The 15,724-nt window shown below is 43.6% G+C and overlaps 1 protein-coding gene across 2 annotated transcripts in view; it reads left to right on the top strand.

Annotated features, from left to right (window-relative positions):
- The first annotated feature begins 901 nt into the window (after positions 1 to 901).
- Dci (Dodecenoyl-CoA delta-isomerase) overlaps positions 902 to 15,724 on the top strand; it is a 34,815-nt gene continuing 19,992 nt past the window's right edge. The window contains exons 1-2 of one of the 2 annotated variants that reach the window (XM_070540913.1): positions 902 to 1,017; positions 1,672 to 1,807. Coding sequence is in view for 1 of the 2 variants with exons in the window: in XM_070540912.1 (XP_070397013.1) it covers positions 1,398 to 1,444; positions 1,672 to 1,807 (183 nt within the window). In the remaining variant the exon portion in view is untranslated. Of the gene's footprint in view, positions 1,018 to 1,076; positions 1,445 to 1,671; positions 1,808 to 15,724 lie in introns of those variants that run through there. The other variant, XM_070540912.1, reaches the window with a different exon arrangement.

The raw sequence follows: 15,724 nt of genomic DNA, 5'->3' as shown, positions 1-15,724 counted from the left end.
TTGGAAATCTGATGGACAATTCACTAAAGTTATTGCCAACCAAGTGAAAACTGTGTCCTTCCCGTCCTGTTGACACCTGTGCACCGTGCAGTTTCGTGCGATGTGGGTGTTCTGTGCTATATATGTTTGTAGGAAGCGTTGTGCTGTACAGAACAAGTTATATGTGTGTTTTGTGTCTGCGTTTCCTTTGTCATAGATGTTATAAGAAAACCGTCAGCGCAAATGCGACCAAGGGCGCCAGAAATTTCTAACCAGAGGTGCGAAAAATGAAGTCGCAGTATCGAGCTTCGAGTACCGCGGCGCAAAAGCGTAACTAGCGTGCGCAACTCAGGAGTGCGCTAGCGACTGCAGCGGCCTGCTTGTAACACAAAGTCCTTTTGTTCTTTTATTAGCGTATCTACAGCTCCACGTGAGTAATCTTTATTATTTATTTTTCTTTCTAAAAATCTATATGTTTTGGTTATGGCGACTCCTGTCTGCGTAACTTGCGTAGCGTCACTGCGCCCGAAAGGATCACTGCCATAGCAACAAGCCATAACCGAAAATATTTGACTCGTGGTTGCTTTCGAGCATAGGTTTCATAGTTGAAAGTAGTTGGAAGTCATGTTTTGAGCATACTTGAGTTCTTTGACGAAGGTGAAACTTAACGCTGAATACCGCAGATCAAACGCTGCTACAATCCATTTTCAGGCATACTTCGAACGCATTCGAAAAGTTTCCAACAGACCGATCTCCGTAAGGAGAGATTAAAGTGTCCGTGTAACATAGCTCTATGGTGCAGCCAGATATTTAGGCAGCTTTATTGGGCGCTAAGTTATTTTGAAGTGTCAGGCGAGTACACCTCGTCAGACGCACTCTCAAGTAGAAACCGAAATCGAAACCACAATTTAATAATACTGGAGCATGTGAATACTAAACTGTGATTGGCTGCTTCGCACGCACAACCAGTCCCTCCTCACAGTTGTTTTGGCATGTGATGGTTTTGGTTATTTGTATAATTTTTTGTTTGTGAAGTTTGTAAGTTCCATTCCTCTTTCTCTCCTTCCCTTGCGCTGCGATCACAGCAGCAGGTATTCACGTAAACTGTTACGGCGTCCGCTTGTCATTGTAACTGTCACTTGTATATCGTTTATAAAAAGGAAGCTGTCGTAGCGGGTACTGGCGGTGACGCGCTGCCAGCAGTGCAGACGCGATATCGAATCGCTTGACGGAGGAAAGGTCGCTGCTCTTCTCCTTTTCCTACGCGACTTTTGGTGATACTGAACATCCGTGAGAAGAGCGCAGAGCTGCTAGGGATCTTCGAGTGACACAACGAACACAACTGCGCCAGCACATCTGACCGAATAATAAGAGGAAAGTTTTGCGCTGGCGATTGCTGACGAGTTGTGTGAGAAACAATGTTGACCCTAGCGCGGAGACTGGCCATCCGCCCATGCTTGTACAGGCAAGGTTTCTTAATATTGTGCTCTACCCCACGCTAACTGATCGGTGTAGTTCGCGACGACACGACATCGGTTCAGAAGGCACATCGTATCATTATCATATACGCCGAGCCGGTTTTCACTTCTGTCGCGTGCATGGTTCCAATGCTCGAGGTCATTTCCTTGCGATCGCGTCATTCTCTCGATTTTTTTTCTTCCTTATATTTATTTGTTTATCCTTTTACCGCAGGGTTAACGCAGCCCTGTGGTCTTCGTCGGCCGCCTCGCCCCTCGAACGTTTCAACGACGCCGTCGCCAACCTCGACAAGGTGCCCGAAGAGCCGTCGAACGACGTGAAGCTCAAGTTGTACGCGCTGTACAAACAGGTAATAGTACCCGCAGCTTCTTGGCCGTGTAAAAACTGCTCAAGCGTGCATGCGATTTGTCGTTAGCTGTGCGGTGGTCGCAACCGTGGTCGCAACGCAGCGGCTGCCAGTGCATATCAGCTGTCGGCGCTTTTGCTAAACTCGATGCAGCCGAGTCCGACCCGCAAAGCCGGAGCATATGAGAAACACCGCGCCGAAAATTGTTAGTTATTCAATCTCACAACTAGTTTGGTCTGCTGACCTGTATTTCAGAACATGGAACTTAAGAATATAAGAAATACGTAAATTTAAGTGAACAGTTCGAAGTTTTTCTTTTCAAGGAAAAGAACAGGCTCTGCCTGACGGGGATTTGCTTCTACCAAGAAACATACTTACTAGATGTATTATCTGCAGCAGTGGAGTATAAACGACTTTTGTGAATATGTTTGAGCAGACAGTATATATATATATATATATATATAGATAGATAGATAGATAGATAGATCGCGAAAATTATTAATTACCTTAACTAAATTCATTAACCAACTAACATTAATTACTCACTGCATTCATATGGGGAGCTACAGGATCCGGTAATTATCAGAAACTTAGCCTCAATCAAAGTTGAACTTTTCGATCTACTGAGGGCTCTTATGCCAGGCCATAAGATCTACGCTTTACAAAACACTATACTAAATGCAAAATATATATAATTTGCATTTAGTATAGTGTTTTGTAAAGGGTAGGTCGTATGGCTTGGCATAAGAGCCCTCAGTAGATCGAAAAGTTCAACTTTGAGTGAGGCTAAGTTTCTGATAATTACCGGATCCTGTAGCTCCCCATATGAATGCAGTGAGTAATTAATGTTAGTTGGTTAATGAATTTAGTTAAGGTAATTAATAATTTTCGCGATCTTTTTGATGCAAAAACAACTGTATCAGCATTACATTCTCTCTTTAAAAAAGAGACAAGGATGTTTCTTATGTTTTGTTCAGTCATATCTGTCTAGCTTAAAAACAGTACATTCAGATTGAAAATTTTAAACAGGGAATGCATCCTGTAAACGCTGGTGCCCCACAAGCAAATATTCAAGAGCTTAGGGTCTCTACCATATATATGATTAATAGTACATCACTTGATATCGATTCTTCATTTATGATTTATATGCTACAGGGCCTTCACTTCAGGTGAGCTTTTACCGATTTAGCTCTTCAAGGCAGTAGTGTGCTGAGAAATGTTGAACTGTTGAGTGACTCGAATGCAGTGTTGCTGAACGCTGGAAAAAGAACTAAGGCCAAAGTAGAGATTTACTTGTAAGGTGTAGTAAATCACTCAATGTTTGCTCTTGGGGCATGTCCAAAGGCTCTGTGCCACATCATAGATCTGTTCTCATCTTTAAGTCTGAACTTGCCTCATACAGTGCAATATTTTGTTAAAATCTGAACTATTGTGCATTCCAGTAGGCCTTGGTGACTCAGTTCACCTTCTAATAAATATTGGAGAACCAGTACCTGTCCAAACTGCGGCTTCATCTAACCATCCTATTGGATTATTATCACTGGATCTATCACCAGCATCATGTAGGTTCCTGCTGGACCTTATTGAAGAAGACCATGTATACACATTTGTATGAAACGTGCCCCACATTTTATAAAGTCACTGGACAAACTATTGAGTTAAAAGATATATTACATGTGTCTGTCTTTCAGAAAAGATATCTTTGCCTAGTCTGTAACAATCTAGAGGATAGTATTGCAATTTGTTACTAAATCTAACGTTGTCATCCTTTCCAATATCATCAATGAAACAGCAGGAAAAGACCTTTACCTATACACTGCAGTTTTTGGGTTCTTTTCATTGCAGCCATTTGGAGCACCATGTACACTTATCGCCACACATATGCTTATCACCACGAAACATACTGGGTGCTACTTATCACAAGGATGAAGTATGGCCATCAAAGGATTGCTTATCTGCTGATATTTATTTATTTATTTCAGAATACTGCAGGCCAACAGTTATGGCCCATGCAGGAGGGGCTATACAAGGCATGTAAATACACTGGAACATCAAAAAATAAAAAGAAAGAACGGCAGTTTAACAGATTGCCGCTAACAGACAAGCAGAAAAATATGTATACACATGTACATATTCATATATATGTATGCTTTCGCACATATGCAGCTCTCATTCACTCAAACAAATGCTCTTCTAGAGCTTTAACAAAATTAGCGGACTGGAAGATGGCCCCTGGAAGACAGTTCCAGTCGGAAACGGTCCTCGGAAAAAAACTGTGTTTGAATGTTTCAGTTCTTGCAAAAATTGGTTCCAGTAAATGACTTCCTGTGTGGTGTGTTCGTCTAGACGATAACTGTTTAAGTTCTGTGGGATGCGAAATGTTTAGTTTATGTGCTAAAAGGTTATGCAAAAACAACAAACGGGACATTTTCCTACGTACTTGAAGTAGTTGGATGTTATTTGTTTTCATTAGTGTCGTAGGTGAATCAAGCCTTCTGTATTTGTTATAAATAAACCTAATCGCTTTCCTTTGCACCATCTCAAGCTGGTAAATGTCCTTCTTTATGAACGGGTCCCATAAGACCGACGCGTACTCTAATTTTGATCTGATAAATGTTATGTATGCAAGACGTTTAAGCTTACTTGGAGCGCCTCTAAGCTTCCGCCTCAGAAAGCACAGCTTGGAAAATGATGAGGAACAAATGTCTGAAATATGCTCAGACCAAGTTAAATCGTTTGTTATTGTAACCCCTAAGTATTTATGATGTGTGACCTCCATAATAGAATGATTTAGAAGGCTGTAAGAGAAAGGAGAAACCTGTTTTTTGCGCGAAATTCGCAAGAGGACAGTTTTATCTAGGTTAAGTTGCATATTCCATTTAAGGCACCATTGATGAACAGCTAATAGTGAATTTTGTAAGAGGTAATGATCATTACGCTCGTTTATGCTCTTGAAGAGAATGCAGTCATCTGCAAAAAGCTTGACAGAGACATTTTCGGAAATAGCAGCCGGCAAATCATTAATATAAATTAAGAATAGCAGTGGGCCTAAAACGCTTCCTTGGGGTACACCTGACGTAACTGGAAGCACTTCAGATTTACAACCGTTAACCTCCACGTACTGTGTCCTGTGTTTTAAATAAGCATTAATCCAATTAACAAGGTAAGTAGGGACGCCAATACTTTCCAGTTTATAAATAAGTTTACTGTGGGGAACTGTGTCAAATGCCTTGCGGAAATCTAAAATAAGTACATCAATCTGCCCCGATTTATCAAGCACAACAGAAAAATCATGAATTGTTGTAACTAACTGTGTCACAGTGGACATTTCTTTCCGAAAGCCATGTTGTGCAGGTGATAAAATGTTATTTTCAGCAAGATAAGAGTTAAGATAACCCGATACTATGTGTTCAAGCAGCTTGCAACAAGAGGAAGTGATTGAGATTGGCCGATAATTAGAAATGGTTAGCTTGTCCCCTTTTTTTAGAATTGGCACAACGCGGGCCATCCTCCAGTCCTCCGGTACATCTCCCGATAGTAACGAGACTTGAAAGATCCTCGTTAAGCAAACAGATACCTGTGCTGCAAAACGCTTCAAAAAGGCATTTGGAAGCCCATCGGGACCCGCGGATTTTTTATCTGCGAGTTTACGCAGCATACACACAACACCGTCCACAGAGATAGTTGGTACGTCACCAGGATCTTCAACTGGAATTCTTGCTGTGGTTGCCCGTTCCACAAGGAACACGCTTTGAAAATACGAGTTAAAACTTTGCGCTATGATCGTGGAGTCGGTTACAACGCTGTTATTAACTTGAATTTTGGTCAAGTGGTCAGTCCTGCGACCTAGGAAATTCCAAAATTTTTGGGGATCACTTCTGATAAATTCGGGAAGCGTCGTGTCAAAATAACGTGACTTTGCTAGTTTTAACTTATAGGCAAGTTCCTCTTTTAGAACCTGGAAGTGTTGCGGACAAGGTAATTTTTTCTTCCTACAGCGCCTTACTTTACGTTTCATTTGAATAATTTCGCGACTTATCCAAGGATTGCGGCGATTAATACAAACCTTTCTAAGGGGAACAAAATGTTCTATAGTATACTGTACTGTATTCTTAAAGTGCTGCCATAAACTATGAAGGTCATCGCTGCTAGGGTTATCTAACTGTGATTGTAAAGAGTCGATGATTGCGTTATCGTCAGCGCGTGCGTAGTCCTTGATCATTTTAATCGGTCGCATCCCGGCAACAACTGACGAAACACAACAGAAGAACAAGAGACGATGGTCCGAGATTCCAGCTTCAACACTAAGCACTCCATCAAAAAAGGTTTGACTAACAAAGAAAAGGTCTAAGACAGATGTCTCTCTGGTGTATGCATGGACGGTTTGCTTAAGGTTTAAAGAAAACATCAGATCAAGAATAATATCACATGAGGCAGACAGGCCATAATACGGTTTATCCCAATCAATAGCAGGGAAATTAAAATCACCGGTAATAATTAAGTTCCTGTTTTGGTAAGGCAGTAAGCGGTCAAATAAACTATACATGAAAGAATCCGCTGCATCAGGGGCACGATACACAGCACAAAGAAGAAAAGTGAGACCATGCGCAGTAACGTGCAACAACAAACTTTCATGCTGATCAATTTGTTCAAGCAGCGTTACGCTTACTGCACGTTTCGCAATCACAGCAACGCCTCCACCACGTGAGCCGCGATCGCGTCTGTATATGACGTAGTCCGGTGGCACAATTTCTTCATCAAGAATACCGCTATGTAACCATGTCTCGGAAATCACCAGTAGGTGAGGATCGTAAGAAATGAGCAGAACTTCAAGGCTATCTATTTTGTTAACAATGCTTCTAGCATTCAGGGATATCACACGTAACTGGCACGTATCTGGCGATGGGGTCGTCTTGACGTCACGACAACTACCGGCATTAATATTAATCGATGGTGGTTTATGCTTCGCTTGATTCGAAGAACCATGTGCGTAAAAAAAAGACAGTGATTCTGAACCTGTGGCTTGTCAAGTACTAGAAGCATTGGCGCGTTTCCTTCGCGGACGACCTGCATTTTTCCCTGGTTGTGAGGCTTGCGTTACACCGCTCTCATAACTGTGATCAATACCGCGTGAAGCGGCTTCAGGTACTTTAAACCTTTGATTTTTCTTTTCGTCCCACGCGTAGACCTCTTTGTTAATGACTAATTTATCATACTTAAGGTACACTTTATCCTCAGGCGCCTTATCTTTAGCAGTAGCCCAGAGCAGCTTTCTAATTGTTCTTAGCCTAGGTGAGAAGTCTTCCGAAATGTACGTTTGAGTTCCCTTCAGCTTCGAAGCATTTCTGAGAAGTTCCGCTTTTTCAGTGAAGTCAAAAAACCTTATAATCACCGGACGCGCTTTCCCTACCGCTTTTCTTCCTAGGCGGTGTAAACTTTCTAGGCTCTCTACTTTTATTTCAAGTTTACGTTCAAAAATTTCTGTTAGAATATGTTCCTTAAGACTATTTACCGTCTCTGCTTCAGACTCCTGAATCCCATACACGAGCAGATTGTTTCGTCGAGAATAATTTTCAATGTTGTCCACATTTCTCCTTAGTGAAGCAATCTCTTCGTTTAGTTCCACAAGCGTTTGCTCGCATGTCTCCATCCTTTTAGCTGTCTGTGAAAGCACTTCCAGTTTACCTTCAATGGAAGACAATCTCACGTTTGTCGAGGTAATGTGCGAGTCTAGCTTAACTCCGATAGCCTTTAGTTCACATGAAGAAGCTTTTTGATTTCGGAGAATTTCTTCGAGTTGATCTGCTATCCCTGGGCCTGGATTAAGCTCAACGTCCCCGCTTAACAACAGTGCAAGCAGACAAAATGAGTCAAAACACTCAGCAAAACATTCAAGCAAGACGCCTGGGCAAGGCAGCACAACCAAACAGAGGGAATCGCTTTTAAATTCACAGGAATTGCGATATCTACTAACCTGCATGAAAAAGACGAACAGGTTTAGCCGTGACTGCATCCTTCGGGTGCTGCCTTGCCCACTGGCGAAGAAATCTTGAGGGGCGGTTTCCATGAAATTTGATGATGTCGATGTTACTTGGGATAGCCATGGCGAATGCCGACAACGTTCATTGCAGCAGCCATCGGTGTCGTTGCGAAATCCAGTGTTGGCATGGAAGAGCATCGTCACTGGCACATGGTGATGTCGTTCATTCCACGGCGCAGCACACTGACAGTCGACGGGATGAAAAGAAGCAGTGTCGATGCACGAGGCAAAGACCTGCATGAAAAAGACGAACAGGTTTAGCCGTGACTGCATCCTTCGGGTGCTGCCTTGCCCACTGGCGAAGAAATCTTGAGGGGCGGTTTCCATGAAATTTGATGATGTCGATGTTACTTGGGATAGCCATGGCGAATGCCGACAACGTTCATTGCAGCAGCCATCGGTGTCGTTGCGAAATCCAGTGTTGGCATGGAAGAGCATCGTCACTGGCACATGGTGATGTCGTTCATTCCACGGCGCAGCACACTGACAGTCGACGGGATGAAAAGAAGCAGTGTCGATGCACGAGGCAAAGACCTGCATGAAAAAGACGAACAGGTTTAGCCGTGACTGCATCCTTCGGGTGCTGCCTTGCACATCTCTTCTAAGCAGACTTGCTGCTGCTTCCGCCAACTCTCCCAACAAAACGATTGTGCATATCCGTGTCTTTCTTATCCACTACTCATTTTCTTTAACACTCTTTTGCCGCTTACTGTGTTTTTCACCAATTTAGTTCGATGCAGTGGTTGGCCTTTAGACCCATCACTTTGAGAAATGTTTTGAAGTTACTATAGCTTAAATGTATCATAAGAAGCCAACAAACAAAGATACCAAGGACAACACAGGGGAAATTACTTGTACTTACTAATTGAAATAAAGAAATGATAAATTAATGTAAATGAAGGTGGATGAAGAAACAATTTGCCGCAGGTGGGGAACGATCCTGTGTCTTCGCGTTACGTGTGCAACGCTCTATCACTTGTGCTACTGCAGCGTCATTCACCCATCCACTTTCTGCGGTATCTATGTGGAACTACTAGAACTAACCGTGGGAGTGTTGGCCAGCACCACCGCTTGAAAACCTTGGCAGCGGGTGTGGAACATCCGTTCTGCTGCAGGTGTCACGAGTACGTGATCTCGTTGGATGAAGGCAACTTGTCAATAAACCCGCATGTGCTACCTGAAGGCATCAGTGTTGCAAGATTTAGCTTAAATGTGGCTGATATGTTATTTCTGGCATAAAGATAACTCATTGTACTTTTCAGTCCCCTATATTTTGCAACTGTCAGTGTGTCGTGCCACTGGCTGACTTGATTAGGCGAGACTTTATAGTCATGTTTAGATTCATTGAGGTAAATGAGGAATTTGCAATATGCAAAGAAAAACATCCAAATTAGAAGGGAAAATCCAATGTACTTGTACAGAACTTTGTACAGAGTTTGGCAAAACATTGTTAGATGAAGCCGTTCTGTATACCTTTGTCAACTGCCATGACCCTCACAAGTCCAGACCCCAACAGCTGTAGGCATTCCTTCACTTTCACTCTATCCAGGTTCATCATCATCTGCTTTATGGAACTCCACAACACCATCTTGGAGTGTCGCATTGACCTTTGCCTCAACAATGCCACACATGTAGTGAAAAAGGGGGTTGCACTAGGGGCTGGAAGGGGGCCACATGTCGGGGAACCAGGGGTCGAGCCTGTCGTCACAGAGCCACAGTTTTGTGATCCTTGCCTTGTGCACAGGAGTTGAGTCCTGCTGGAATGCAGTGCCTCTGTCCATCCAGGGTTTAACACATTGGTGGTTGAATTATTTCGCAAAACCGTGCCTTCACGGTTAACTTTTTTTTTATTACTGTTGTTCACAGTAGCGGGAAACTTTTGAAATCTCGTGAATACACCAAAATTTATTGTAAGCAATATTTTATCTCAAAAATGCTTTACTCGCATCAATAGTATACGCACAAATACACTGTACATTAAGAGAAAGAGTAAAATGTCTGGCATGCGGCCATATTGAAGTCACGACTGTGGACACCCCATTGTACGGGAATACGTGAACCACAGCCAAAAGGGGAACCGCTACTGAAGGCAAAGAAAAGGAAAGCTTATTAGTATTTATACTTTGGCCGGACAGGGCTGTATCTAAGCTACTGGAAAGGCGATAGTGGCGGCATCTCCTCCACGCACGCCTTGAAGTTAGCAGACGACGCACACACAGCCACATGAGCAATCTCTTTGAGGTAAACAAGTCAAGCGGCGCACCCCAGTGAGCAGAAACACAGTTTCATTTGACTTTGGGTGACTCTATAGACAGGGCAGCACCTCTCAACAACCAGTAGTGTCGAATATGTGCGAAATATCAAACGTAAGATTGGCTCCGTACATCTCCAACACATTGAAACATTGAATAGTGGGCTGCACTCGTGTCACCCTCACTGTCCACCACCGCCAGCACGATCACAGAGGTGAGGGTGCACGACTCCGTGTATGTCAGTCGCATTCTGTCGTATCCAGCAGTCATTTTGGGCGTTCGCCATCCTGTCTTGAATGAAGCTCTCATCTGAGAAGAACCTCGGGAACCTAACGCTGGTGTGCTTCAGATCATTCTGGAGAGCATGGGCCTTTGTCTCCCTATCAAGCTTATTCTCCACAATAACATGTGCTGCATGGCTTCGCACACTGCCAGGTTAATTGTGGACCTCGGCATGCCCATTGCTTTTGTGAGGCCATTCTTGCTGAGCCCAGGATCGTGGTTGATTAAATTGCCAACAGGATTCTACTGTTCTTTCGCACTTTATTTTCTTTCTGCATTTGGCTGAGTCCACAGTGACATCTTCCTGTATGTATTGCATTCCCTGAAAGTCTTGGCAATGCACTACACCTGCATGCTCTTGTAGCCAAGTCATGCAATAATTTGCTGGGACATATTCCCGGTGGGAAGCAATTTGTGTATCGCTGCCCTGCTGTCATATTCGTGGCTCATTATTGAACAAGTTGTGACTTGGCTATAGTTCCATATTTGACTTTGAATGATGTTGCAGCACAGGGCATATGCAACCAGTTATCTTGCCATCATTGTTGCTGAGCCGAATGTGAAATAGCTCTGCATTTATATAGACTAGCCTGTAGATTAGTGCTTCCTTTTCTTTTTCTAGCCTTCTCCATTGCGCTGTACTTAACAGAAATCAAATTGTTTTTGTTCTTCTCACAGGCATCAGACATCAACAATGCATCCACTTGTGCTCTGATCGTGTGGCTAGGTGTACAGTGCTCGCAAAATTAAGCTCGTCGATTTAGGGCTAATTAGTGCACATACTGTCATTTCCACTGTTTACAGTTAGGGCATTAAGTGTGGATAATCTGTCTCTTCTTTTTTGAGTGAGAAGTACAAAAGAATTCAAGGGACTCTGCTTTCTTGTTAGTCACACGCATACAGAGGATCAGACAGTGGCACCAGAGAAAGGCTAGGGGAAGGAAATTGTTCTGTTTAATTAAAATTTAGAGATAATAAGGAAAAGGAAGTATGAGTGAATGAAAAGACAGCTTGCCGCAGGTGGGAGCCAAACCCATATCTTCCGCATTGTACATGCGGTGCTCTACTTATTGAGCTGCCGCAGTGGCTGTCCTTCCTTCCACTTTCTTGGGCGTTTGTGTGAGCCTACAATGTTAGCCTTGGGAGTGTTAACCAGCATTTACCGTGGCCAAGGCGACGGATACTCCTTTTAGCCACAGGCATCGCATGGTGAGCAAGTTTAGGAGCAGGCAACTGGCCCATATACCTTCATATGCTACCTCTTGGCATGAAGTCATGGGGTGCGTCTGTGAGTGCAATGCTCCAACTCTATAACGCACTGTTCTTGGGTCTCCTGCGCTACAGCTTACCTGTACTAGGTGGGACCGGTAAGACCAACCTCCGAGCCCTCCAATCTGTACAAGCTCAAGCTCTGAGAATTTGTCTTGGCCTTCCGAAGTGTGCATCAACGGCAGCAACAATAGCCATTGCGCATGACCACCCTATCCATACGTATATTCATGTCGACTCCTTACGGGTGCACATCAGGAACTTTGCCCGACTTCCATCGCATCATCTCGCCTCCCTTCCTGCCGCTCGACCTCGTTGAGCGTTTAGCAGAATTATTGCCGCCAACCACGGAAGTTTACCGTCAGACTTCACACATGCAGCATGGCCATCTCTACCGCTGTGGTGCCTGCATCCACTCCAGGCCCTTCTTGTTATCCCCGGCATCAAAAGAAAACGGAAATGTCATCTATCGCCCTCAAACAAACCGTCCTTTCATTCTTACATGAAAAACACAACGAACGCACTCACGTTTACACGGACGGTTCTGTCTCCTGTAATAGTTCAGCTGGAGCAGTGGTACTTCCCGCTCAATCTGTCACTATCAAATTCAAGACATCTCACGTTACATCATCGACGGCTACAGAACTCGCAGCTATCCATGCTGCTCTGGAGTTTATAGGCCCCAATTCACCACATTCATGGTCCATCTTTTGTGATTCAAAGGCAGCTCTCCAGTTTCTGCTGTCCCCTTTCAACCACGGACCAAATGTACAATTAGTCGCAGACATCCGACTACTCCACCATTGCGCAGTCGACAAGGGACACAATATCATCTACCAGTGGATACCGGGTCACTGTGGAATTTCGGGAAATGACAGTGCGGATGACGCTGCCCGGTCGGCCCATCATGGTGCCCAGATTGTACCCATACCGCTGTCAAGAACAGATGCAGCCACAAGTCTTCGCTCCCTCGCACGCGAGCTTACGCTAACTCTGTGGAACGCCAGCGAATTCACTAACACACGTCTTCACAGATTGGATCCAAGTTTGCAACTCTGTCTTCCACCAGGGTTGCCACGAGCGGAAGCAACACTTCTGTGCCACCTATGGCTCGGCGTGGCATTCACGAACTCCTATTCCTTCCGTATTGGAATGGCCGACAGCCCTGCTTGCGACACCTGCGGCTGCGAAGAGACGATCACGCACCTCCTCTGTGACTGTCCACGTTACAATGTGCAAAGAAAAGTGCTCGTGACCATGCTCGAAAAACTGGACAATTGCCCCTTCACAGAAGAGAAACTTCTAGGACACTGGTCCAGATGGCTTTCGGCACTCAAGGCCTTAAGGGCTTTGCTCAAATTCTTAAGGACATGTGAATTGTGCGAACGCCTCTGACTATTGTTGCACGTAACATCACGTTACTGTTTGCATTTTTCTTGTTTTTTTTTTCTTCTCTCTTCCTTCTCCTTTTATTCCCTTTACCCCTTTCCCCAGCACAGGGTAGCCAGCCGGTATTTACACTGGCTAACCTTCCTGTCTTTCCTTCCCTTTTGTCTCTCTCTCTCTTGGCGTCGACACAGCCAATGCCGAGACCATTACTATGCAATGGTAAGAAGAAAATCTGGATCAAGGGGCTCTATTTTCGTTAGTCACAGTCGTATGATGTAATAGTTAGTGTGTTTTTGTCTGCTGTGTAGACCTGAATCTTACAGTACTGTTTTTGGTTTAGCTGCGCAAAGCAGAGGGCTGTTTCTGAATAACAATAGCAGCACTTATAGCATGAGTAAAAGTGGAGTACAAACCAAAGCAGGTATCTTTTTTTCTCACTTGGTGGATGCTACAGTTCTTTGTAACGCAGGCAGTTTCGGCGACCTAAACTAGGTCTAACTCTTTCAGTGTAGAGACTTTTATGAGGTGACACACCCCCAGCGTCGGGTTTTTATTCGGATTTTATGGAACGAACACAACAGTTTATTTTGGTTGCGTAGAAATAGAAGAATGGCACAGATAATAGCATGAAGTGTGGATCGTCTGAGCATGCACGTCTCTTCTTTCTTTAGTTAGAAGGACAAGGGGATCCAAGGGACTCTACTTTCTTGTTAGTCGCACAAATACAGAGGATCAGACAATGAAACCAGGGGAATTTAATTGGTCTGTTTAATTAAAATTTTGAGATAATAAGGCAAAGGAAATATGAGCGAATGAAAAGACAGCTTTGCATTGCTCTCTTGGTGTAGTCCTGGCATTCCTATATGACAAAAGGAACATGGCAAGACAGAAATTCAAAAACATACCAGCACATCAGTGACTTTGAAAGGGTAAAAGCCTGCATTTCAGAAACATCTGGGCTTCTTGCTTGTGAGAGTTAAGTTGGAAACACAATGTTCAGGGTATATAGTCAAGAGTTCGACGAAAGTTCGTCTGGTCAGGTAACATGTGTGATCAAGGAACCCGTACGGGTCCCGAAACGTCTCTGTGTGTTTTTTCACCTTGACTTGGTCAGTGGCCGTAATTTCTTCATCATAATGTTCAGGGTAATAAATTCTCGTTTTCTTTGGAGGGCTTGTCAACTTCAACGAATCAACTCAACCAGGCAAACAACTCTATCAAAATCTTTTTATTCATAAGTTCTATGTTCAGATGCACCTGTAAAGAGAATCCAGCTGGATTCGTAAAGCTGCTTCCTTAATTCGTTATGTGGAAACACAGCACGTCCTGATGAATTGCTTTGCGACAGCCGTACAGTGTGCGACAGGCATGGCATTTAACATCTGAGCTTGTTAAACACTTGTATGCCTGGAGCACTAACTGAGTGGCATTCATCAAATTCCTTGCATACCTGCTGCCCTACTGTCAACTGTAGATCGCAGCATTGTCCATGTCACAGTGAGAAAATGGGATGCTAAATTGAAAAAAAAACACAAGATCTGTTTAGATGGCAATTCTTTTAAAACTCTACTTGCCATACTTCTGGCATGAAAAAAAAAAGCTGATTAGTAGAGGAAATCATGGCAAAATGTCTTTCTTGATATTTTATGCACAAGCTCTGACATCAGTCTGATGTTAAAAACTTCACTGTGTGTGTGTGTGTGTGTGTGTGTGTGTGTGTGTGTGTGTGTGTGTGTGTGTGTGTGTGTGTGTGTGTGCGGACGCATGTGTGCGTGCTTGCGTGCGTGGGCGTTTTTTTTTCGCACATTTCAAAAGTTTGCTAATGTTGCTAGGTTGACTCCATGGGCCTGCTTTCAAATGTAGTATAATTCGCTCATATATACAAATATATAATGAGCACCTAGGAGGCGCAGTGAAAATCTACTATGGCAAGCCTGAAATTTCACAGTCTCTGCTTACAGTGAGGCCAGTCTGTTTGGTATTCTGGAAGTGTAGCCTGTGGATCTAGTTCAAGTTAGTATTTTTTCTTGGCATCACTTCGAAGGCATGAATGACTGAACTAGATGTCGAACACTGTGGATTCTTAGCTGTAGTAGCACTGCACCGGCTTGCAGCCATTATTCTCACACCAGCGACAACCATGATGTTGCTGCCATTGTCTTCTTTCTATACATCACCAGGATGTGACTGAAAACTTTGTCAATGCACTAATCGGGCCATGGGCATCATCCTTCCAGTGTAGATGCATGGCATGCACTACTTGCCACAGCCGCATTCATAAAGAAAGAAAGCAAATAGCTGTTGCCTGTGCTACATTCTTAGAGTGCTGCGGAAGAAAACCCTGTGTGGGTGCAATATGTCTGCCCACTATATCAGCTTACTGACATCTGTGCACAGCCTAAATAGGCTGCTTTCGTAATATCTTGTTTTTATTTTTTCATCATTCACATCCTCTGCCTTTTCTTTTCCCTCTTATTGTTTATTTGAATCAGTTCTCCTTTCAACAGGATGGCATAGGGCTTGTACATGGAACATACCGTGTGAGCGAAAATCAAAATACAGTCAGATGCAAACTATATACCAGGTGTTATTTCTTATGCGTAACACTTAAAAAAAACTTCTGTCTAGTCCACCATCGTTTTTGCATATTGGCTACATGGTCAAGTGGGCATTAGCAGCAAGAAAATT

The sequence above is a fragment of the Dermacentor albipictus genome, chromosome 6, assembly GCF_038994185.2.
Source record: "Dermacentor albipictus isolate Rhodes 1998 colony chromosome 6, USDA_Dalb.pri_finalv2, whole genome shotgun sequence".
Lineage (NCBI taxonomy): Eukaryota > Metazoa > Arthropoda > Arachnida > Ixodida > Ixodidae > Dermacentor > Dermacentor albipictus.
The sequence above is the reverse complement of the archived record's forward strand: the minus strand, read 5'-3'. Positions and strand labels throughout refer to the sequence as shown.